This window comes from Diceros bicornis, chromosome 32, assembly GCF_020826845.1.
Source record: "Diceros bicornis minor isolate mBicDic1 chromosome 32, mDicBic1.mat.cur, whole genome shotgun sequence".
In the NCBI taxonomy this organism is placed as follows: Eukaryota; Metazoa; Chordata; class Mammalia; order Perissodactyla; family Rhinocerotidae; genus Diceros; species Diceros bicornis.
In genome coordinates this window covers 25121537-25147313 of record NC_080771.1, presented here as the reverse complement: position 1 = coordinate 25147313, position 25777 = coordinate 25121537, and the positions used below count along the sequence as shown (strand labels likewise).

Here is a 25777-nt window from a genome sequence, read left to right as displayed (position 1 = left end):
AAAAATCCAGTGGCATTTAGTACATTCGCAAAGTTGTGCAACCACCACCTCTACTTCCAAAACATTTCCATGTCTCTGAAAGGAAACCCCATGCCCATTAAGCAGTTGCTCTCCCTCCCCCTACCTCAGGTGTGTTGGCTTTTTAGGAAAAGAGACTGACTGAGCTGTCAATGACAGCTTTCTCACAACCCTTCCAAAAATATTAGTTTTCATCTGTTTCACCCTCTGCTAACTCTCCCTAACTCATCTAGAAGAGTCTGGTCCTGACCTATAGTAACTGTTGCCTGCTTCTTCTGAGTTTAGGTAAATTTGAACTCCGTTCTCCTAACCCCAGTGTGTATTCTCTCATGAATTGGATCAAGCATTCTACTCGACATTCATAGAGTAGTGGCAAATTAATTTTGCTAAACAAAACCCTCTCGAACCTAATCAGAACGAATCCAGTTCACTTTGTATCAGGATACCCTGAGAAAAGGATGTTGTTTCATATAGTATATTAGAAAGTGCTGTGTGTATAATCTCATTCCTAGAGGTACGGGTTTTTAGAAGCCTCCTAAAACATTTAATTCTTATTTTAGAAGAGATTCGAGGTATAAAGTTTGGTTCAAATAGCTATAAAGTTATTTGTTAGTTTCCTGGCAACAGATTTGCTTTGTTTAATGTCTTTTTCTTTTGGTTTTGGTACCTTTAAAGTATTTTGCTATTCGTTCTCATGTAGCTCTCACGGGAGTGCCGAGCTGAAGTCCAAAGGATCCTACACCAACGTGCCATGGATGTTAAGCTGGATCCTGCCCTCCAGGATAAGTGCCTGATTGATCTGGGAAAATGGTGCAGTGAAAAAACAGAGACCGGACAGGTAGGTGACATAGCTACCTGTTTATCTTACAGTGAAATAATAATAATGTTCATGGTTAACATTTTATACTGAGTACAGACACCATAAAAATCCACCTCTGTTTACTTCACAGATGTGATTTGTTATATTCAATATTCCATCTATAAAAAATCCTCAGGAAAACTTTCTCTTTTGTTTCTATGTTAGGAATAATTGTACTTTTCCAAAGCAATTAATTTGTTTTTATATTATGGTTACTGTATTTTATAATTGATTATTTTTTCTCTGTGTTGCCTCTTAAAAAGTGTGGAGCCAAAGATATGGCCTGCTTCTAACAAGTATATAAGATTTCATGGTAGGCATTTTGTGTACCAAGCTTACTGCTGGCTTCATTCCACTTTTTTTACCATATTTTCCTTTTCTTTCCTTTTTTTTACTCATTTTTAATTCATTTTATCTTGCCTTTTTTTTTCTTTTCTCTCTTTTATAAGACACATTAAGTCCTTTTGAGGGAAGGCAGGGTATAAATATACACACATATATATGTGAATACTGACATACATAAATAAAAGTACATGCTGGGGGGCTGGCCCGGTGGCGCAAGCGGTTAAGTGCGCGCGCTCCGCTGCAGCGGCCTGGAGTTCGCCAGTTCAGATCCCGGGCATGCACTGACACACGGCTTGGTAAGCCATGCTGTGGCGGCGTCCCATATAAAGTGGAGGAAGATGGGCACAGATGTTAGCCCAGGGCCAGTCTTCCTCAGCAAAAAGAGGAAGATTGGCAGATGTTAGCTCAGGGCCGATCTTCCTCACAAAAAAAAAAAAGTACATGCCCCACAACAGTGCTGCAAGGTGTGTAGGAATGGAATTATTTTTTCCATCTAGTACTTGACAAAACTGAGGCTCAGAGAAGTGAAGTGTATTGACTTCCTTATCTAAAACTCAGGTTTAATCCTAGCCAGGCATTTGTTCCCTTATAATGTAACTTTTCCATATAGGAAAATGTAGGGAAGGAGCAGCCCCCAAGAATTACAAGCATGCTGTGACTAGTTTCTAAAGATTTTGTGCATAGTTTTTTTTTTTTATGTCTTTTATTTTTTTATGTCTTTTATTTTTTTATTTTTTGTGAGGAAGATCAGCCCTGAGCTAACATCCATGCTAATCCTCCTCTTTTTGCTGAGGAAGACCGGCTCTGAGCTAACATCTATTGCCAATCCTCCTCCTTTTTTTTTTTTGCCCCCAAAGCCCCAGTAGATAGTTGTATGTCATAGTTGCACATCCTTCTAGTTGCTGTATGTGGGACGCAGCCTCAGCATGGCCGGAGAAGCGGTGCGTCGGTGCGCGCCCGGGATCCAAACCTGGGCCGCCAGTAGCAGAGCGTGCACACTTAACCACTAAGCCACGGGGCCGGCCCTGTGCGTAGTTTTAAAAAAGAAAAAGAAAAGGTGTATTACAGCATTCTAACAGATTAAGGGGGAAGGTAGCTTGTCTTCTATCTTAAGGCAGGGGAACCAAGCAGTGAGGAATAGCTACTTGGTTAAAGCCCCATTAACACTAGAATAAGATGTGAACTCAGGTTTCCAGGTTCCATTTGTACCACTCCAAAACACCCTCTGGGACTAAACTATTAAAAAGTCACATGTACAGGACTTTGCCATTTTTAAGAAGCAACATGGCTGCCTACTCAGATCTGTTGGGCCTGGGAATATCATTTTCAGCAGTCTGCTTCCTGGGCCTTCTACAGTTCTGTTAAGTTTATTGTTACAAGATGCCTATAGTTTAGCTTTCTGCTGCCTCTGTCTAATGCCACAGAGATATCGTGATATAGAATCCCAGGAAACAGTTTGCTTTCATACCCCCTGTAAAGTAACATTGAGAAAGCTGCACTACATTGCAGCCCATCACTGTGAAGCTAAACTGAGGAAAGGATTCCATGAATAGGATTTTTCCCTTAGCCATTTATCTTACTCCCAAAAGTTTTATGCATTTTCTGCCCACGCCCCACCCCCCCACACCACCATCAATTCTGGCTGTTGTATAATACCTACAACCCTCGTCATCCCTTCCCATTCTAATTCTGAACAGAGAGGTTCTTGCAGAATAGTCAGTAAGTTAAACTTGAGTGCTTTGCTGAGAAATAGCTGTCGATATGCTTTGGGAAAGTGAGCTGATATTAAACTTAAAACCTCTAAATCTCTAAAAGGAATAGTGATAGACTAGTGCTACAGGGTAGCTCCAGCTGTTTCCAAAAGCCCAGACAAGACAGCTTATAGACCCCCAAACCCTAGTGTGCTCACTTGTTTTGGGATTTCCCTCCGAGGATCAGGAGCTATTGGCTCTGTGCTTGTTTCAGACCCTGAGTCTCAACTTACTTTGCCCATCAAGAGTCTTAAAATATTCCATGTCTTTCCCTGTGAATTTGTTGTCCAGTGATCATTCTCAAAATGCAGATTTAAAATGAGAGGCAAAGATTATCGAAACACAGGTAAAAAAAAAAAAAGGAATGGCAGGGTGTTAATGAGTGGAATAAAAGCCTGATAAGATTATTTTAGACTCTGAGGACACTCAAACCTTGCTTCTTGTTGGACTTACCTATTTGGCCTTCTAGAGGATTTGCATGGCTGTTGGATCTCCTTAACCCTCTTAACCACCCTGTTACATCAAGTAATTATCTTTTCAACAATCCCAGTTTAGAGAATCAGATAAAGCTTTAATGTTCTGTTCCATGAAGTAGTTTTAAAAAGAAAAGAAAAGGAGGACCTCTGAAAAGGAAGTAGACACTGGTATCTCAGCTTCCCTTGATCATTTATGTAATTGACAAATGCCAAGGGATTGCCTTTTGATTTGCAGGAGCTTGAGTGCCTCCAGGATCATCTCGATGACTTGGCTGTAGAGTGCAGAGATATAGTCGGCAACCTCACCGAGTTAGAATCCGAGGTAAGCATTTGCAGCTCACAGAAGGAGAGTGCCCTGTTAGCAGCCTTTCTTCTTTTCTTAGTTCTACTGTTTCTAGACTCTTGAGAGTGCAGATTCTCTGTAAAACAAGAGAAGCCTTGTCAGATTCTCTCCATTTGCTTTATAAAGAAGTATATTGTGTTGCTTCCTGAACCCCTCTCCTCATTTCTCTAGAAGAACACTCTGTACATTTAGCCCTTTGGTTTTCTTCATAAATTAAAATTATCACAGTGATTAGATCTATCCTTTTTCCCCCTCTTTTAGAAAATATAGCAGCTATACTTCAAATTTCTTAATCACATTCAGGAGTAGTCCAAGCTTTCCTATTCTCTTATCCTTAGCTCTTTCAATTAAGTCATTTGGTAATGTTTGTGAGTTTAATGAAATAAAAACCTAGGACTTCCAGTTAAACATGGAAGATTAAATACATGTGTTTATCCCTCTTCCATCCTGAAACCCACTAGAATGTAAAAAATGGGATTAAAAAACCTCATAAGCATAGGCATATTATTTAGAAATACAGAGATTATTATGGGGCGGAGGGCGCAGCTAAAAATGTTGCAGTTGCCTTGTGCAGAAATCAGGGTAACAGGGAATTGCTATTTTTTTTTAATCTAAGGCTTTTAGGACTATTTGAATTGTCAAAATTGGCAATACATAAAATTACATTTCTCCACATCTTTTTTTGCTTTCTATTTTTCAAAAGTTTATTGCCTTCTTTCATCTTCTGTCATCTCCTCTCCCATTCTCATGTCCTTCTGGGCTAATGAGGACGTTCTGGGTGTGTAACTCTTGAAAGGAAGATGTTATTTCAGCAGCGCACAGCGGGTACTTGGCTTAAAGGCGTTTAGTGTGTGTTCCCTAGACACAGTGGTTTGACATCTGATTTGAGGACAGTGATCTCGTTTAGGAGCTTATAAACTAAAGATAGATGTCAGTTACTCGTATTTTCTTTTTGAACTGCTTAGATTTTTGGAAAAACTCCAAAAGCTTTACATACTCTAATATTATTTTTAAATGTTTTTTTCTCCCCACCATTCTTAATTCTGCCTTCTCCTTTGTTCAGGCATAAGGGGAATCGGCCTCTAGAAAACTTGCCTTTTGAAGTATACTGGAGGAGCAGTTCTGTCTATGCTGGGGCTGTCTAACTTAAATACTAGAATAGTTTCCAAATGTATATTTTAGATTATTTACCCATCAGATGCTACTGATTCAGAAAAAGAAACTGCTCCTACCCCCGTCCCTGGCTCTTTCTAAAGCAGAATTAGTAATATATTTAATTTTCTACAGGATATTCAAATAGAAGCCTTGCTGATGAGAGCCTGTGAACCCATAATTCAGAACTTTTGCCACGTAAGTGATGTCTGGAAAAACAGGGGTTAGAAATAGAACCAGATTCGTTGGGACTCTGGCCCCCAAGTGTGTTGGACTCATCTCTGTCTCTGGCATACATTTCTCCTGAGTGATAGCCAACTTTGACAAGGTAAAGTTGAAAACGTAAACAACATCAAGAGAGAAGAGCCACCATCCTGGGAAACCTTGTTTGGTTATCCCTTGTAGGTACCCAGGTATGTGGTTAGCAGCACTTGTTGAGATGCCCTTTGTAAGAAGAGAGAAAAGGAGGAAGCCCCCATTAGCATGACTGAGTTGCTTCGGATACATCAGCCCAGGATTTGTTAGCAGTAATAGAGGCTTCTTCTTCCAGCTGTCTCCTTGTACCTTGATACTGAGGGAAGTCTGTTACTTTATTCATTTATTGAACTACCCAAATTGTGTGAGTGAAGCACACCGAGAACCCATGAGGATCTGACACCCAGGAGGCGATATTAGATGTTATCCTGAAAGCCTGCTGCCGGCAGCAGAAGGAAAAGAGTCAAGGCCCTGCATAGTGCATATTCTTGTTGGTGCTTCATGCGGGGCAACATTTGTAAATTTTATTCCCCTGAGTGTTTATTCCTTGTAATTTCTCAGGCTTATTTTGACATGATTTGTGATGTATCTTGTTTGTGAAGGCTCTAGAATCAGTCTTGTTTGCACTTTTCGTGGACTGAGGGGCAAGGTTTGTTCATTAGTGGTTACAATTGAAGTGTAAATGTGCACTGCCTTCCCCAGGATGTGGCAGATAACCAGATAGACTCTGGGGACTTGATGGAGTGTCTGATACAGAACAAGCACCAGAAGGATATGAATGAGAAGTGCGCCATTGGAGTCACCCACTTCCAACTGGTCAGTAACACCTGGCAGATCCTTCTTGTCTTGGCTGTTTTGATGGTTACTGAATCCCTTCCTCTTTCAGAACGTCAGAGCACTTCTTCTGTGAAAAATCATTTTTTCCAAATATATGTCCTATTTCGATTTATTCTCAATAAATGTGATTTTTATCTGCTAGGACCAGGCACTTTGTTAGGCTCTGGGATAAGACAAGATCCATACCCTTAGGGATCATGCAGTTCAGTGGGGATAGGGACAAGTAAATAGACATTTCCTGCTTCAGTAACTGCTTGCTTTCATAAGATATTTTAGCTTTTCCTTTAACAATTAGCATCAGTGGCATCTGCTGTTTTGTGTCACTGTTCAGTGCCACAGCCCAAATGTGTATCAATGCTCTGGACTCTAAGCCTTTTTTTCTTTTAAATCATACTACCCAGGTCTGGCAGTTGAATAAGAAGGTTAAACCATGCTCTTCATCGTTACCACATGTCAAAAGGAAGTGTTTCTGGTAAAGCAAGCACTTCCCTCCCAGGAGGATGAAATCCAGTAATCTGTGTAAAATTGATCTCTTCTCCGGTCCTATTGCCTGTAACAAATGGTATTGAGGGCCTCTGAATGCAGGCACTGGGAGACAGAGGTGGAACGACAAACCCTGCCCTTGTCGATTCTGTGTTCTAGTAGAGAAAGACACAGAAACATATTTACAGAAAAATACATAGTCTCAGCTGGGCCTATGAGGAAAAATAAAGCAGTCTAAGGGCCGGAGTGTGAAGGAGAAAAGAGACTTCAGAAAGAGGTATTTGGATGGAAACATCAAGGAAGTGACAGAGCAAACCACAGGGAGATCTGGGAAAAGAGCCCTTTTGGCAGAGGGAGCAACACGTGTGTGATTGGAATGGCCAGGAGGCCCCTGTGCCTGTAGCAGAGGGAGTAATGGGGTGGTTGCAGCTCATGAAGTCTGAGAGAGACAGAGCAGATCGTGCAGGGCTGGGAAAGCAGGCTTCTGCAAACTCTGTGAACATGGTGTCACCCAGCACTGCTGATTAGAACTTGCCACAGAGCTTCTGATTTTCTTTCTCATCATCTTTTTCAGGTGCAGATGAAGGATTTTCGGTTCTCTTACAAATTTAAAATGGCCTGCAAGGAGGATGTGTTGAAACTTTGCCCCAACATAAAGAAGAAGTATGTAACTTTTGATTGATTCCTTCTGCTTCCCCAAAGTCCCTCTTAGCTACTGAATGAATACCCAAGATGTCAGGCAGCCTCCTGCTGTCTGACAGATTAGCCCTGGAGACCTCCTGCACGCTCCTTTGGTAGTATGGCCAAACACTTGGGTTGTCTGAACAGATCATCTTTATAGCTGCCTAGGTGGTGGTAGTTCTGGTATGGAGAGCCTATAGCCTAAAGGAGCATTTTCAGTTTTTCCAGGTTCAGGCCATCTAACTGATGAAGCAGATACAGATTGTTTACTTAGAGGAGCAAGTTGCACTGTGTATAAAAGAGGTTAATTGACTTTCTTCTGACATCGTTCCATTATGTCATCTCTTCAGGGAAGCAGCAGAGGCTTTTACTGAGTTAGAGATCTAGTGAAGAAACAAAACCTTTATTCATTTAAGAATTAGGTCTTAAGGAGGAGAGTGATGAGCTTTTACCGCATGGCTACCCAAATTCTTCCATGTTGCTCTTTGAAAAGGCACATTTCTAGAATACATTTGCCCTCAAATAAACCAAGTTCCCATTTTGCTCAGGTTTCTGTATCTTTTAGGAATGAGTTTCACAGTACATCAAAGACACAGTTCAGAGTTAAGAGCAGCATTCTTCTCTGATCACATTTTTAACAAAACAAGTGTTGAAGTGTCCTTGTACACATGTCCCCTCTCTGGCCTCCCCAGCAGTCAGCAATGTAGTCAGCATTCGGGCTGTGGCCCAACTTTTATGACATACGTAGTCACATTGCTGCGTTTAGCGCTCTAAAAACACAGTGCGACTTACAGGAAAGGCATTCAGAAACATGAAAAAGGGGGTCATGGATTCTGGGGAGGTGGTGTGGCCCCTGCCCCAGTCCAGTTCTCAGCTGTCTGCCCTTGTGTGGCTCCTGCCAGTCTCAGGCCCTCCTGCTAGTCTCAGGCCTTCTCTTGTCGTTTGCAGAGTGGACGTGGTGATCTGCCTGAGTACCACCGTGCGCAATGACACTCTACAGGAAGCCAAGGAACACAGGGTGTCCCTGAAGTGCCGCAAGCAGCTGCGGGTGGAGGAGCTGGAGATGGTAATGCCTCGTAGCACAGCCTCTGGTCCCAGAAGCCACAGGGGCAGGACTTAGAAAGTTGGGTGAGAGGCGAGGGCAAATTGGAAGATTTTATTAGCCACTATATAACAATAGTCTTAACCATAACAGGTTAAGACTTGGAGCCCTGTGCTAAAATTTTACCGTATGGCAGCTTCTTGCTTTACGTTTCTTTTTTTGAACGATAAAATATTTTTATAATTTATGTGCGAATGAAATACCGCACATAACTGGAAGTCCAGCTGCAAGACAAGCTGTAAGCATGTCATGCGGTCATCGCGTCAATAATGTCCTCAGGGATCCAGGGTCTCTCCCTCTCCGCTCTGCTGTCCCTGGCACTAGCTTTATCGTAAGGCTGGTTTCCCTCATGGCTGCACAATGGCTGCTCACTCCAATATCCATCTCCAGCAGGAAAATAAAAACGAGAGAAAACTACCCCCAGCATGAAATAAAGATCCTTCCTGTCAATTTGATTATGTCAGCTTGAGATCTGTGCTCACTTGAGACTGTGCCTGAGCAACAGTCTCCAGGGGAATGCCACACACTGGTGAGCTTACTCATCATCGAGGTGAAATGGATATTGGAAAGTCAACCACAGCGTGCACTGTAAGAGGAAACTTCTTACTTTTCTTTTGAGGTTAAGCCCAAACCATGTTAAGCAGACAGCTAAAAATATTTTATAATATGTTTTATATTGTGAATCATACTTATTTCACCTCAATCTAAGCAAAAACTAGTAATAGACACCAAACACCATTAATATTGCAAAAGTTGCATTACCAGATTTTCACATATAGTGGTAGTGATTCAGTGATAATTATGTTTAAGTGGAGCTAGCCTAAATGCCCTATTGTAATTGGGACTTTGGGTCCCTAGCTTTGAACCTAGCTCTTTCAGTAAAATAATAATGATAAAAGTAGGACCCTACAGTTATATAATGGTTTTAACTTTCCAAAGTGGTTTTTACATCATATTAATCTTATTTCATCTCACAGCAATCCTGTGAAAGGGTCAGGGTAGATGGTAGCATTTTGTTTTGCAAAGAAAGTCCAAGGCCATGTAGCTAGTTAGTGGAGAACTGAAACTAAATCCCACTTGTCCTTTTACTGCACTGGCCACACTGCTGCCACTTTGGTGTGTAAAAGTTGTGGTCATTATACAAGACCTAATCAACAAATAAGTATGTGGAACATCTGACATTTCCAGCTTAAAGTAAGCTCACTTTTCCATGCTGGTTCCCTCTCACGCAGACAGAAGACATCCGTCTGGAACCAGACCTGTATGAAGCCTGTAAGAGTGACATCAAGAACTACTGTTCCACTGTGCAGTATGGCAATGCTCAGGTAACTTTTTGTGTTTATTATTATTTTTTTAATACACACAATCATTTTTTTTTTAATATTATTTATTTATTTATTTTCCCCCCAAAGCCCCAGTAGATAGTTGTACGTCATAGTTGCACATCCTTCTAGTTGCTGTATGTGGGACGCGGCCTCAGCATGGCTGGAGAAGCGGTGCGTTGGTGCGCGCCCGGGATCCAAACCCGGGCCGCCAGCAGCGGAGCGCACGCACTTAACCGCTAAGCCACGGGGCCAGCCCTTGTGTTTATTTTTTAATTGTGAAAGTAATATGAAGGTAACATTTTAATAATTAATTCTTCACTGGTGAGATAGGCCCCATCACATCCTTTCCAGCCTGGTTGTCCCCTCTGAAGCTATGCCAGACTACTTTTCCCCAACGAACTTCCTCACCTGCATTCCTCTTTGTCTCCTCTTCATTCTCTTCCCTTTTCAGGTTACCCTGTCCCTCCCCACCTTGTCTGCCCAATAAGTTCCTAATGATCCTTCAAATGCCTCCTCCTCTCTATAGCTTTCCCAACACTCTGCACTTCTAGAATTAATTTATTCCCTTATATGTTTCCATTGCACAGAAGTTCTTAACTAGAGGTCACATAAGAATCTCCTAGGGAACTTTTTTTTTAATACACAGAACAGAGCCCTACCCAGAATCCTCAGGAGTGAAGTGCAAGCAAGTGATTTTTGTTGTTGTTGTTCTTCCATGGACTCACCTACCTCTTCTAGCTCGGGTGCTTTAGCCTCTGAGATAATGGCTTCATTATCTTCCTGTATCTGCTATTGCTGATGCCAAGTCTGATGTCAGTCTGATTCTCATTTCCATATAGTTAATCTAGTTCTGAGTTTTCTCTTTATCTTTAATGATCTGTAATTTCACTGTGATGTAATTAGGAATGGTTTTTTGTTTTCTTTATCCTGGTTAGTTCCTTCAGTCTCAGAATTCACGTCATTCTTCAGTTCTAGGAAATTCTCAATCATTGTTCTTTTGAATATTGCCTTCCTTTTCCTTCCTTCTGAACTCCTGATAGACAGTTGGAGCATTTGAATCTGTCCTCCATGTCTAACTTTTTCTTTCATGCTTTCCATTTTTTTGTCTCTTTGTACTACATTGAAGTAATTCCTCAGTTCCGTTTCCCAGCTTAATAATTCATTCTTCAGCTCTGTCCATTCTGCTCTTAGACCACCAATTGGATTTTATTTTTCATTTCCAAGATCTGTAATTGGTTCTTTTCCTAACTACTTGTTTTTGATTCTTGTTTACCATTTCTTTCTGTATTGCTCTGAGGATATTAAATATATTTTTTAATTGCTTTTGTACCTTGTTCCCTCAGTTATTTGGTGATTCTTGATTGTGCCTTGAGGATTTCATAGAAATCTCATGACTTCATGCTACCTCCCTAGCTATTGCAGCTTCCCATCTGCTTCTCTTCTTTATCTTTTTTTTTAATAATATCTATAAGTTTGGTGTAGAGAAGGGGAGATTTCAGGATATACTTAATTATTATCTTAAAATCCATCCCGTGGCACTTTATGCTTTTATATTAACCCACTCATCTTTTCTATTGTAGTTATTTGTTTATATAAGTTTGCCCTGAGAGATTTTATATTTGTCAGGGGTAAGGATTTACTGTCTAGTCAGGATTATTGCTCCAGGGAAATGCAAAGAGCCTAATGTATGCTCCAGAAGGAATCTTGACAAGGAACAGCTCTAGAAGGCAGAAGAAACTAGGAATCCTGAATGGGTTTCCTTCCCTTTAGACTCCAGTGCAGCCTGCTGTTCATCTGTAATTTCATGCAGTTTTATTTGCTATTAGCCCTGAGGTTGTAAATCTATAAATATAATTCTCCTTGGTGAGGAAATCCTGATTCTTAATAACCTAGGAATTAGAAATGGAAGGTAGTTGGATAGAAAAATATGGGGCACACTAAGAACTGAATGCTTCGGTCAGAATACATGGATTATCAATCCTTCATACACCCCTTAACTTGACCATAACTCTTATGCCCTAGATTATTGAATGTCTGAAAGAAAACAAGAAGCAGCTAAGTACCCGTTGCCACCAGAAGGTTTTTAAGCTGCAGGAGACAGAGATGATGGACCCAGAACTAGACTACACGCTCATGAGAGTCTGCAAGCAGATGATAAAGGTAAGGGATCCAAAACCAAGGGCTAAGCAGAGGGTAAGTAAAAATGACAACAACATATAAACTTCTTTAAATTTCAGAGCAAATTCATATACGCTTTCCATTTCAATGTGTTTTATGCAGCTAAGATGGTGGTTCTCAAAGTCTGGTCCCTAGAGCAGCAGCAGCAGCGTCACCTGGGAACTTACAAATTCTCAGGCCGCACCCCAGATCTACTGAATCAGAAACTCTGGGAGTGGAGAGTCTGTTTTAACAAGCCCTTCAGGGGATTCTGGTGCACGTTCAAGTTTGAAAACCACTGAGCTAAGATTCACTTTGACCTGAGGCACAAGTAAAGAGATGTGCAATAATATATGATTGATTTTGAGGGTAGAGTGGTAGGTATACTATGAATGCCACCATCGAATGTCCTGATCATCCATCTACCACAATAAAAAGGCTTTGCTGCTGTACAAATTCTTCTGCTTCATTGCTTCTTCAGTGAACGTTCTCTGCAGCAGGACTGACTTGACAGTCTAGATGTGAGTTCTTGGATCTACCCACGTATACAAGAGATTAAACTTCAGGTTCTAACCCCTTATTTCAGCTTCCCTTTAAAATAAAATGCAGGGCCGGCCCCGTGGCTTAGCGGTTGGGTGCTCGTGCTCTGCTGCTGGCGGCCCGGGGTTCGGATCCCAGGCGCGCGCCGACGAACCGCTTCTCGGGCCACGCTGAGGCTGTGTCCCACATGCAGCGACTGGAAGGATGTGCAGCTATGACATACGGCTATCTGCTGGGGCTTTGGGGGAAAAAAAAATAAAATTATAAAATTATAAAATAAAATGCAACTTTTCACCCTATCAAATAAATTCCAAAGAGAATTGTGCAAGTTAGAAGTCTCTTTAGGGGCCGGCCCCGTGGCTTGGCAGTTAAGTGCGCGCGCTCCGCTGCTGGCGGCCTGGGTTCGGATCCCGGGCGCGCACTGGCATACTGCTTGTCCAGCTATGCTGAGGCCGCGTCCCACATACAGCAACTAGAAGGATGTGCAGCTATGACATACAACTATCTACTGGGGCTTTGGGAGAAAAAATAAATAAATAAAATTATTTAAAAAAAATTTAAAAAAAAGAAGTCTCTTGAGCTGGGCCTGGTAGAATTGAGTCCTTTGTAAAAGTGGAAATGTTGGGGTCTGATTTGAAGGAGCTTAATGAGATAACTTTTTTTTGTGTGTGTGAAATTTTTGTTGTACTTTATTGTTTATCAGTCACCGTATAAGAGCATCCCTCCACCCCTTGTGCCTACCCCCCACCCCCCTAGCCCCTGGTAACCACCAAGCAGTTCTATCTGTCTGTGCGTTGGTGTATCTTCCACAGATGAGTGAAATCACGCACTGTCTGTCTTTCTCTTTCTGGCTTATTTCACTGAACATAATACCCTCCAGGTCCATCCATGTTGTTGCAAATGGGATGATTTTGTCTTTTTTTATGGCTGAGTAGTATTCCATGGTATATATATACCACATCTTCTTTATCCAGTCGTCAGTCGAGGGACACTTGGGTTGCTTCCATGTCTTGGCTATAGTGAATAATGCTGCAATGAACATAGGGGTGGCATAAGCCTCTCTGGATTGTTGATTTCAGATTCTTGGGGTAGATACCCCGTAGTGGGATAGCTGGATCATAAGGTATTTCTATTTTTAATTTTTTTGAGGAATTTCCATACTGTTTTCCATAGAGGCTGTACCAGTTTGCATTCCCACCAGCAGTGGATTAGGGTTCCCATTTCTCCACACCCTCGCCAGCATTTGTTGCTTTTTGTCTTGGTGATTATAGCCATTCTGATGGGTGTAAAATGATATCTTAGTGTTGTTTTGATTTGCATTTCCCTGATGATTAGTGATGTTGAGCATCTTTTCATGTGCCTATTGGCCATCTGTATATCTTCTTTGGAGAAGTGTCTGTTCATTTCCTCTGCCCATTTTTTGATTGGGTTGTTTGTTTTTTTGTTATTCAATTGTGTGAGTTCTTTATATATTATGGAGATTAATCCCTTGTCAGATATATGGTTTGCAAATATTTTCTCCCAGCTGGTGGGTTCCCTATTCATTTTGATCCTGGTTTCATTTGCCTTGTAGAAGCTCTTTAATCTGATGAAGTCCAACTTGTTTATTTTTTCTTCTGTTTCCCTTGTCTGAGTAGACATGGAATTCAAAAAGATCCCTTTATGGCTGATGACGAGTAATGTATTACCTATATTTTCCTCCAGGAGTTTCAGGATTGCTTTAGCTATACGGGGTCTTTTGTTGCCCCATATGAATGTTAGTATTCTTTGTTCTATTTCTGTGAAGAATGTCCTTGGGATTCTGATTGGGATTGCATTGAATCTGTAGATTGCTTTAGATAGTATGGACATTTTAACAATGTTTATTCTTCCAATCCAAGTGCATGGAATATTTTTCCATTTCTTTATGTCATCATTGATTTCACTCAGTAATATAGTTTGCATTGTATAGGTCTTTCACTTCCTTGGTTAAATTCACTCCTAGATATTTTATTCTTTTTGTTGCAATTGTATATGGGATTGTCTTCTTGAGTTCTCTTTCTGTTAGTTCATTGTTGGTATATAGAAATGCAACTGATTTCTGTAAGTTGATTTTGTACCCTGCCTCTTGGCTGTAGTTGTTGATTATTTCTAGTATTTTTCCAGTGGATTCTTTGGGGTTTTCTATAAGATCATGTCATCTGCAGACAGCGAGAGTTTCACTTCTTCGTTGCCTATTTGGATTCCTTTTATTCCTTTTTCTTGCCTAATTGCTCTGGCCAGAACCTCCAGTACTGTGTTGAATAAGAGTGGCAAGAGTGGGCACCTTTGTCTTGTCCCTGTTTTCAGAGGGATGGCTTTCAGTTTTCCCCATTGAGTATGATGTTGGCTGTGGGTTTGTCATATATGGCCTTTGTTATGTTAAGATACTTTCCTTCTATACCCATTTTGTTGAGAATTTTTATCATAAATGGATGTTGGATCTTGTCAAAAGCCTTCTCTGCATCTATTGAGATGATCATATGGTTTTTATTCCTCGTTTTGTTAATATGGTGTATCACATTGATTGATTTTCGGATGTTGAACCATCCCTGTGTCCCTGGTATAAATCCCACTTGATCATGGTGTATGATCTTTTTAATGTATTGCTGTATTTGGTTTGCCAATATTTTGTTGAGGATTTTTGCATCTGTGTTCATCAGGGATATTGATCTGTAGTTTTCCTTCTTAGTATTGTCTTTGCCTGGCTTTGGTATCAGGGTGATGTTGGCCTCATAGAATGTGTTGGGAAGTGTTCCATCTTCCTCTATTTTTTGGAATAATTTGAGAAGGATAGGTATTAAGTCTTCTTTGAATTTTTGGTAAAATTCTCCAGAGAAGCCATCTGGTCCTGGACTTTTATATTTTGGGAAGTTTTTGATTACTGTTTCAATCTCTTTACCTGTGATTGGTCTATTCAGGTTCTCTATTTCTTCTTGATTCAGTTTTGGGAGGTTGTATGAGTCTAGGAATTTATCCATTTCTTCCAGATTGTCCAATTTGTTGGCATATAGTTTTTCATAGTATTCTCTTATAATCTTTTGTATTTCTGTGGTATCTGTTATAATTTCTCCTTTTTCATTTCTAATTTTATTTATTTGAGCCTTCTCTCTTTTTTTGTTGGTGAGTCTGGCTAAGGGTTTGTCGATTTTGTTTATCTTCTCGAAGAACCAGCTCTTTGTTTCATTGATCCTTTCGACTGTTTTTTTTTTTTTTTTAATTTATTCATTTTTCTTCCCCCAAAGCCCTGGTAGATAGTTGTATGTCATAGCTGCACATCCTTCTAGTTGCTGTATATGGGACGTGGCCTCAGCATGGCCAGAGAAGTGGTGCGTCGGTGGGCGCCCGGGATCTGAACCCGGGCCGCCAGCAGCGGAGCGCGCACACTTAACCGCTAAGCCACGGGGCCGGCCCTTGACTGTTTTTTTAATTTCAATTTCATTTATTTCTGCTCTGGTTTTGATTATTTCCCTCCTTCTGCTGACTTGAGGCTTTGTTTGTTCTTCTTTTTCTAATTCTGTTAGGCGTAGTTTCAGGTTGCTTATTTGGGCTTTTTCTTGTTTGTTAAGGTGGGCCTGTATTGCTGTGAGTTTCCCTCTCAGGACCACTTTTGCTGCATCCCATATGATACGCTGTATTTTCATTTTCATTTGTCTCCAGATATGCTTTGATTTCTCCTTTAATTTCATCAATGGTCCATTTGTTGTTTAGTAGCATGTTGTTGAGTCTCCACAGCTTTGTCACTTTCCCGGTTTTTTTCCTTGTAGTTGATTTCTAACTTCATGGCATTATGGTCTGAAAAGATGCTTGTTATGATTTCAGTCTTCTTAAATTTATATAAGCATGCCTTGTTTCCCAACATATAGTCTATTCTTGAGAATGTTCCATGCACGCTTGAGAAGAATGTGTAATCTGCTGTGTTTGGATGGAGTGCTCTGTATATGTCTATTAAGTCCATCTCATCTAGTTTTTCATTTAGGTCCATTCTTTCTTTCTTTATTATCTGTCTGGATGATCTGTCCATTGATGAGAGTGGGGTGTTAAGATTCCCTACTACTATTGTGTTGTTGTTAATATCTCCTTTTAGGTTTGTTAATAGTTGCTTTATGTACCTTGGTGCTCCTGTACTGGGTGTATATATATTTAAAAGTGATATGTCTTCTTGGTGGAGTATCCCTTTTATCATTATATATTGCCCCTCTTTGTCTCTCGTTACCTGTTTTATCTTGAAGTCAATGTTGGCTGATATAAGTATGGCAACACCTGCTTTCTTTTGTTTGCCATTAGCTTGGAGTATGGTATTCCATCCTTTCACTCTGAGCCTGTGTTTGTCTTTAGAGCTGAGGTATGTTTCCTGGAGGTAGCATATTGTTGGGTCTTGTCTTTTAATCCATCCCACTACTCTGTGTCTTTTGATTGGAGAGTTCAGTCCATTTACATTTAGGGTAATTATTGATATATGGGGACTTGTTGTTATTTTGTCGCTCTTTTTCTGGTTCTTTTGTATTTCTTTTGTTTCTTGTCCCATGTGTTTTGGGTTACCAATTTAGTTTGGTAGTTCTGTATGGGGCTTCTCTTAGTTTTCTCTTTCTTTATCGTGTGTGATTCTGTTCTGATTATTTGGTTAGTGGTTACCATGAGGTTTGTATAAAAAAATCTCGTGGATGTGATAGTCCATTTTTTGATGGCCTCTTATTCCCTTAGACTAAGTCAATTCGATCCCTTTCCTCTTCCCCTTCTAAGTTGTTGTTGTCATATCTTATTCCTTCTTGTGTTGCTAGTTTGTGTTTAACATGATGAGGTTATATTTATGCTTGGTGCTTATCTTCCCTTGATCTTCGGTTTTATGTTTAAGTGTTTGCTAATCTATTTTGATAGAGGACTGCAATTTTTCTGGTTTTGTCGACCTATTTTCCTCCTTGTTCAAAACTTTGAATCCCCTTTCTTTTTTTCCTCAGGGATGAGGGCCTTCTTGAGCACTTCTTGTAGTGGGGGTCTTGTGACAATGAACTCCCTCAGCTTTTGTTTGTCTGGCATAGTTATTATTTCTCCATCATATCTGAAGGATATTTTTGCTGGATAGAGTATTCTTGCCTGAAAGTTTTTGTCCTTTAGAATTTTGAATATCTCATTCCACTCTATCCTAGCCTGTAAAGTTTCTGTTGAGAAATCAGCTGAGAGCCTGATAGGAAATGCTTTGTATGTTATTTTTTTTCGTCTAGCTGCCCTTAATATTTTTTCTTTGTCGTTGACTTTTGCCAGCTTTACTGCTATATGCCTTGGAGAGGGTCTTTTTGTGTTGATATATTTAGGAGATCTATTTATTTCATTTACTGGTATTTCCAGCTCCTTCCCCAGGTTTGGGAAGTTCTCAGATATTATTTCTTTGAGCAAGTTCTCTGCTCCTTTTTCCCTCTCTTCTCCCTCTGGAATACCTATAATCCTTATGTTGGATTTCCTAATTGAGTCGGATATTTCTTGGAGAGTTTCTTCATTTCTTTTTAGTCTTAGTTCTCTATCTTTCTCCATCTGGAGCATTTCTGCATTGCTGTCCTCAATACTGCTAATTCTTTCCTCCATGTTGTCAGCTCTGATGCTTAAGGCTTCCAGATTTGTCTTTATCTACTCCATTGTGTTTTTCATCTCTAAGATTTCTGATTGTTTTTTTTTTACAGTTTAAATCTCTTTTGTGAAGAAACTCCTGATTTCATTGAACTGTGTTTTCTTGTATTTCATTAAGGTTTTTTATGATGGCTATTTTGAATTCTCTGTCGTCAAGGCTATACACTTCTGTGCTTTCTGAGTTGACTTCTGGGTGCTCTTCATTTTCCTTTTGGTCTGGAGATTTAATATATTTTTGCATGATGCCTGTCAGTATTGGCTTACTTTTCTCATAGTGAAAATATATGGTCACAGTTTCCTCTTGCTGCCGCTGGGTGGGGGTCAAGGGCTGTGTATTCTGGCCCACCTCAATCTGCGGGCACTCTTGTCAGCCCCTTGCTGATCTGATGCATGGCTGAGTGGAGGCTGCTGGGGGGGACGTGTGGGGACAGTTGGAGCTGGAGTGTGGGAACAGCTGAGGCTGGAGTGCAGCTAGGCCGAAGCAGCTGGGGCTCGGGTGCGGTTGGGTTGAAGCAGCTGCAGATGAAGTGCCACTGGGCCAAAGAAGCAGGGGCTGGAGCGCTGCTGGGCCAAAGAAGCTGGAACTGAGTGCACTGGGCTGAAGAAGGAAGAGCTGGAGCACCGCTGGGCCAAAGAAGCTGGAGCTGGAGTGCACTGGGCTGAAGGAGGGGGAGCTGGAGCACAGCTGGGCCAAAGAAGGTGGAACTGGAGTGCTCTGAGCCGAGGAAGGAAGAGCTGGAGCACCGCTGGGCCAAAGAAGCTGGAACTGGAGTGCGCTGGGCCGAAGTTGCTGGTGCCAAGTCACTGGAGCCTGAGCACAGGCCAAGCCGAAGCTGCTGGAGCCGGTTCTGGGGGGTGCGGTCAAGCCGAAGGAGCTGGGGTCGGGGCACGGTCCAGCCGAAGGAGCTGGGGCCGTGGCACAGGGAAGCTGGGGAAGCTAGGCCTGTGGCTTGGTCCAGCCAGAGCAGCTGGGGCTGTGGTGTGGTGCGGCCTGAGCTGCCGCTGCCTCTGTGCGAGAGCACAAGCTCACCTCACTGCTGGTCGGGCCCGGGCACCTGGGGGCCGCTGCCTATGGGGATTGGGCACGGTCACATTGCCCCTGCTGGTGGGGCCCGGGCGCCTGGGGGCCACTGCCTCTGGGGACAGGGCTGAGCTGAAGTGCCGCTGTGCTGAAGTGCCAGTTGGGCGGGCCGGGTACTTTCACCTCCCTGATCTCAGAGGTTTCTCACCTCTCTGTCACTCTCTGCTCTCCTGAGGGGCTAGCTTGTTGAAACTACCCTTGCAACTGTTCTACTCCCTCCATAGGGGGATCCCCTCGGGCCATGAGGGGTCTTGGAGAGCGCTGGTTTTCACGTGGCGAGCCACCCATCCCCCTCCTCTGAGAGCCTCATGGTCTCAGTCTCTGGGTCACAGTCCTTGGGGAAGGACTCCTCTTACCTCCTTTCACTTCCCCTGAGGATTCCAGCACCTCCATCCTTGGGTGTATGGCTGCCTGGGTGCCTCAGATGTCCCCTGTGTTGTGTGAATAGCTTCTGTTGGAATATGAATGTCCTTTTTGTTGTGTCTTAGAGGGGGAGAGTTCAATGGGGGAAGCTCATTCTGCCATGATGCTCACGTCACTCCCTATAAGATAACTTATAAAAATCAATCAGCAATCCATGTCCCCATATTAAGATATCAGTAGGGCCGGCCCCGTGGCTTAGCGGTTAAGTGCGCATGCTCCGCTGCTGGCCGCCCGGGTTCGGATCCCGGGCGAGCACCGACGTACCGCTTCTCCGGCCATGCTGAGGCCACGTCCCACATACAGCAACTAGAATGGATGTGCAACTATGACATACAACTATCTACCGGGGCTTTGGGGGAAAAATAAATAAATAAAATCTTTAAAAAAAAAAAAAAGATATCAGTAGATTATAATTAGCAGATAGAGTTTATTAGTAGTCCAAAATGTATCTTTGACTTCAAGGACACTAACAAGTATACAGGGGCTAGCCCCACAGGGTTTGGTAGAATTATAGCCCCTATAGTTAACAGATGAACCAGATGGATCCTTTCCTCACATCTCTGTTCACAGTGGTTGGTGAGTAATTGCTAAGTTTCCCATTGGGATTGGGTAGATTCGGCTTGAGGACTATGTGCCACTTGGTACAACATTATATTCGTGCTTAAACAGGATTTAAGCTCATGAGATGCCATGTAATGTAACATAGCCATGTAGGTAGGGAATCAATCCTACACAGAGTAGGAAACAGTGAGGTGGTAGAAAGAAATGTGAGAAATATAATAGAGACTAGGTAAAGAAAGGGGGACTTGAGACTGAGTGCTTTTTCAGGCTTAGCCAGTTGTCTTGTACCACATGATGCCTTCTGGCTGCTTGTCATAAGCTCCTCAATAGATGTAAGAGTGATACAGATGATGTTAATTGTTGTATTTGAATAGCTCTTTTTATAAAACTTTGTTTCTTTGCAGAGGTTCTGTCCAGAAGCAGATTCCAAAAACATGTTGCAGTGCTTGAAGCAAAATAAAAACAGTGAATTGATGGATCCCAAATGCAAACAGATGATAACCAAGCGCCAGATCACCCAAAACACAGGTAAAATCTTGGCTTGGCTGTCCTGGTTCCATTAAGTACAGCATAAATGGAATTAAGTGGGCAATATACTTGCATAGTTAAACTATAGGTGGTTTGTTGATCGTGAATTTTTAAGGGAAGAGTCTGAATGTAAGCAAAACGACTTACTCCTTCCTTAAAGAGTGTCCGGAAGAAGAGAATGAAAGTCATGTGCAAGAGGAGTCTGAAAAAATAGAAAACTGCCTTTGAAGCGCTTACAAAAGGAATCGGGGCTAGCATTCCATGAAACATCTAGAGATTTAATAAAACTTCATGCATGTGGTAGGAGAATATATGGGTAATCTGTTTTAGAACAGAGAAATTTCACCTCTGCATTGCAAGACCTTGTAATTTAATGGACAAGGTGAGTTGCAGATTCTGTTTTCAAAAATATATTATGGGGAAAGTTGCTGATGTCTGCTTGATTTTTGTGAGGACTGCTTAAAATCTTGGTCTGAATAAACCCTGCAGAGTTGCTGCAGAGTAGGATTCCTGGGGGTCTCCACATCCACTCTTGCACTGAATTCTATTGCTGATTAAAAACACTGTAGTGTGAGCTCACTAAACATTTATTAAATAAACAAATCAGTGGTTTATTCATGGTCATTGCCATAATATGCCCCCTCTTGGAAGGTGAATCTCAAAATTTGAGAATCCAGGTGGAATATTTTGTCATGTACTTATCACTTTCTGCTCTAGATTACCGCTTAAACCCTGTGCTGAGGAAAGCCTGTAAAGCTGACATTCCTAAATTCTGTCATGGTATCCTGACTAAGGCCAAGGATGATTCGGAGCTAGAAGGTCAAGTCATCTCTTGCCTCAAGCTGAGATATGCTGACCAGGTAAAGTGGCCTGGGTTTTCCACAGAGGTGTATTCATGGAGCCACCACTATTCCTGGCAGTTTTTTTCTTTGAAATTCTTAGCTTGCTCCTACTTCCCCAAGACCTTTTTCATACCTTCCGCAGGCCAGGGCGAAATAAAAAGCTGAAGTTGTCTAATAGGGTGACTTTTTCTCCCCTTGTCACATGTAGCGCCTCTCTTCAGACTGTGAAGACCAGATCCGGATTATCATCCAGGAGTCTGCTCTAGATTACCGACTTGATCCTCAGCTCCAGCTACACTGCTCAGATGAGGTAGGATTTGAGTATGAAACTGGTTGAGAACAGAGAAGTTTTTTGGTTTTTTTGCTGAGGAAGATTCACCTGAGCTAACGTCTGTTGCCAATCTTCCTCTTTTTTTTCTATGTGAGCCACTGCCACAGCATGGCCACTGAGAAATGAACGGTGTAGGTCCATGCCTGGGAACCAAACCCAGGCCACTGAACTTAACTGCTCGGCCACCGGGGCTGGCCCTCAGAGAAGTTTTTACTGGAGAAAAGTTCTTTATTCTACTCTCTTTCCCTTCAGCTCTGAATCCAGGGTTAGTTGAAGGCCCATCTTCTCGGCTCTCCATTGTCTGAGTTCCTGGTTCTTTGTAACACTGAGTTAGACTTGGCATTAGTCCTGTCACTGTACAATGTTGGTTCCATAATTCTCTATGGAACAAGAGTATTCTTTTATTGTATCTATCTACATATAGTTTGTTCTTCCCTTCTCCTTATTCTGATGGTCAACCAGAACACCCTCAAGACTTGCCAGAAAGATAGAAGTGCTCCTATAAAGAAGTGCCTATCCTAGGGCCAACCCAGTAGCATAGTGGTTAAGTTCGGTGCCCTATGCTTCGGCGGCCCAGGTTCGCAGGTTCGAATCCCAGGCGTGGACCTGCACCACTCATCAAGCCATGTTGTGGCAGCAACCCATATACAAAATAGAGGATGATTGGCACAGGTGTTAGCTCAAGACCAATCTTCTTCACCAAAAAAAAAAAGAAGTGCCTATCCTTGGAAGTGACTTCCTAGCTAAAAAAGGCCATGTGAAAAACGTTGTTCAATATATGTCAATTTTAGGGGATCATAGCTAAAGCTGTTTCAAAGAAGCTTACTCATAAAGCTGTCCAAAGAAGGTTATGTTTTTAATCTGTGCTGCAGGCTATGTTTCAGGACCTGTGTTTGTGTTTCCAAGTTGTGAGTCTGAGTTGACTGAACCTCTGTAAATGTCAAGCATTTGCTTCTGGTATTTTACTTGGCTATATAAACTTCATGTGGAATCAGGGAGTAGTCTTCTTTGTGACCAGTCCTGGGACAATACGACTGAAATCTCAGGGTTGACAACATAAAGATATGTGCATTAACTGTTTTTGACTCTGTGTGCCAGTCCTTGTGAAGGAGAACGGGGCCTAGCATCCCATACAGGAGAGAGGGGAGAGAAATCCACCAGGAATCTGTTTGAGAAGAGCCCTGGGCACAGGTGTGGGAGGATCACCAAATCAACACATTTCAGAAACAAGGTTTCTGGTGAAAACAGGGGTGGGCTTATTTTTGGTGTGTCCCCTAAACAGATCTCCAATCTGTGTGCTGAAGAAGCAGCAGCCCAGGAGCAGACAGGTCAAGTAGAGGAGTGCCTCAAAGTTAACCTGCTCAAAATCAAAACGGAAATGTGTAAAAAGGTAACCACCATCAATCACCATTTTTCCCTCACTTGCTTTTCTCTTCTCTTTCTCTTGTTCCTTATAATACTATAGTCTGCGTGTCTTTTTTTTTTTTCTTTTGTGAGGAAGATTAGCCCTGAGCGAACATCTGTTGCCAATCCTCCTCTTTTTGCTGAGGAAGATTGGCCCGGGGCTAACATCCATGCCCAACTTCCTCTACTTTATATGGGATGCCGCCACAGCATGGCTTGACTAGTGGTGTGTCAGTGCGCGCCCAGGATCCGAACCTGTGAACCCTGGGCTGCCGCAGCGGAGTGCATGCACTTAACCACTATGCCACCGGGCTGGCCCCAGTCTGCACTCCTCAGTAATAAAATCTAAACCTTTCTTTTCAGCATTCTGCTCTGTTTCCTCTTACCAAACTTTAATTTGGTTCTTGAACATTAATTGCCTATAACTTAAATATTCTTTTACACTTGCTAATTATTTGTGAGTATGTCTCATCCCCATGACTAGACCATTATTTAAGGGCACTGTGAGTGCTATACCAAAGCAAAATATCAATTCCAATATTTGACATTATATGCATTATATCACATTTAGCAGATATTTTCATCTGCTAAAAATGTTTCTGATTCTACATGGTCTGAGAAATGGTAGGAGCTAGCTAAAAGCTAAATCCAGATATTTTCCTTAGACTACTTTGTCATCAAATGATCCCATCTAACTTTGAGAAGGACTTTTTGAACCATATTTGAGTTTTGTTTTTTTGGTTTTTTGTTTTTATTGTTGTTTTACGGGGATTACAGTCTTTCTATTGAGGGCAAACTAATTTTTATTTAAGAAAGCGTTTCTGGCCTGTCTTTACGTCCTGTAATTTCATCATGTATAAATGGAGAGTCTGCAGAGCTGATTTAAGTTCTATCCTGTTCATATTCGTCTCATTCAGAACATCTTTAAACTCAGATGAGAATCATTCTTAGAGTGGAAGTTACCCTCTGTCAATTCATTTTTTCCTTTTGATGGTAATGGAGGTAAAGTGAAACATTTTGCAAGCAAATAGACTTTTGATTGGGAATTTTAATATAGCATATTACTCTGATTTTCAGATTTCACATTTTCATACTTCTTAAAGTAACAAAGTAACTGTATTAAACAAATATAAAAACTAACATTTAGTATTTAATAATATGGCATACCAGAATGCCAAAAACCGAAATCTGATCTTACAGTCCCCTGCTTTGCTTAGCACACAGCTTTGCATACGAAATGTATGCAAGTCTGTTTATTGAATTAAATTGGATGCTAAAAATCTGCGGGTTTTTTTTGCATCATCATCATGTTGCCGCCTATCTCACAGTAGGGTCTATTGACTCAACCTTCCCTCCTTAACTTTTTGCTTGTATATAAAGTATTTATAGACAACAGATCTGATGCATTTTCTCTACAAAAGCTCTCTCTACAATAATGTTCTCTTCCTAGGAAGTATTAAACATGCTGAAGGAAAGCAAAGCAGACATCTTTGTGGACCCAGTTCTTCATACAGCTTGTGCCCTGGACATTAAACACCACTGTGCAGCCATCACCCCTGGCCGAGGGCGTCGTAAGTCACTGTGTTCCCGTTGACCCTGTCTGAACTATCTTGGGGGGAGCAAAGACTCCCTGTGAGACATCAGTTGCTGCTACTCTGTTCTGTAGCTTCAGTTCAACCATAGACAACATCCCCTGGGGGCCTGACTGATGCTGGGAATAAGCCTTTGTGGCAAAATGAATTTAGGAATAATCCTGCAGGTTTGAACTGACCTAGCCGTGACCAGAGGTAAAGATTCGATGAGAAGGGAAAGTTGAGTTATTTGTCAAGGAAGCGAAAGTTAAGACATCATCATGGCCCTTTTTACCCCTTGTCCAAACTAGACCAGCTTCTTCAGCTTCCCCAGTGGCCACACTGGGCTCAACAGATAAGTCTATGTGAAGTGCAACCTGGGTAGGTGTAAAGTTGTTTCTGAGCCATGCGTGCCCAATAAAAAAGAGAGATTTTGAGAGAGGCTCTGGACAGCCATCCTTGAAAGTTAAATATTCTTCTCCGTGTTAGATCTTGGGTTCAGTTTCCTAGAATGGATTGAACTTTGTGTAGCCTACAGATCTGAATTCTCTGGTAGTTAGGTACCCTTCTCCCCAACCTTACAGAAATTTCTCTTCTGTACTGTTTCAGACTCTTCTTCTTATCTCTTTCCTTCCACAGAAATGTCCTGCCTCATGGAGGCCTTGGAGGATAAGCGAGTGAGGTTACAACCTGAGTGCAAAAAACGCCTCAATGACCGGATTGAAATGTGGAGTTATGCAGCAAAGGTAATGACCAAGAGAATCTCCCGAAGTGGCCATCTCTCCTATCAATTTTCTAGTCTCTGTGAGATACTTCACTGGTCTCCTTGTCTTTGTTGTGAGACTGGCAGTAAGTGTATTTGAAAAATCTGTCAGCGCACCTATAAGACCCTTGGCTATCTGCGAGCCTGGAGCCATCATCTCCCTTTGCATTGAGTTGTGTGTGCAAGGCTTTGCCAAGGCCACTACTTTCTGCCCTCAGTTGCCCACAGTCCACCACTGAAAAGTGAGTCACCCAAAGGAAGGAGATGACTTAAGCCAACCATGCAAAGAGAAATGAGACAGCATGCCCA

The 25777-nt window shown here is 41.8% G+C and overlaps 1 protein-coding gene across 2 annotated transcripts in view; it reads left to right on the top strand.

Moving 5' to 3' along the window:
* The window catches only part of GLG1 (golgi glycoprotein 1), a 149242-nt gene that overhangs the window by 116634 nt on the left and 6831 nt on the right, over positions 1 to 25777 (top strand). For both annotated transcript variants that reach the window (XM_058528270.1, XM_058528269.1), the window contains exons 12-25: positions 719 to 856; positions 3685 to 3771; positions 5080 to 5142; positions 5902 to 6015; positions 7094 to 7182; positions 8149 to 8266; positions 9535 to 9627; positions 11650 to 11787; positions 20434 to 20557; positions 21275 to 21417; positions 21608 to 21709; positions 23013 to 23120; positions 24585 to 24705; positions 25345 to 25451. In XM_058528270.1, the coding sequence (XP_058384253.1) occupies positions 719 to 856; positions 3685 to 3771; positions 5080 to 5142; positions 5902 to 6015; positions 7094 to 7182; positions 8149 to 8266; positions 9535 to 9627; positions 11650 to 11787; positions 20434 to 20557; positions 21275 to 21417; positions 21608 to 21709; positions 23013 to 23120; positions 24585 to 24705; positions 25345 to 25451 (1545 nt within the window). The remainder of the gene's footprint in view (positions 1 to 718; positions 857 to 3684; positions 3772 to 5079; positions 5143 to 5901; positions 6016 to 7093; positions 7183 to 8148; positions 8267 to 9534; positions 9628 to 11649; positions 11788 to 20433; positions 20558 to 21274; positions 21418 to 21607; positions 21710 to 23012; positions 23121 to 24584; positions 24706 to 25344; positions 25452 to 25777) is intronic.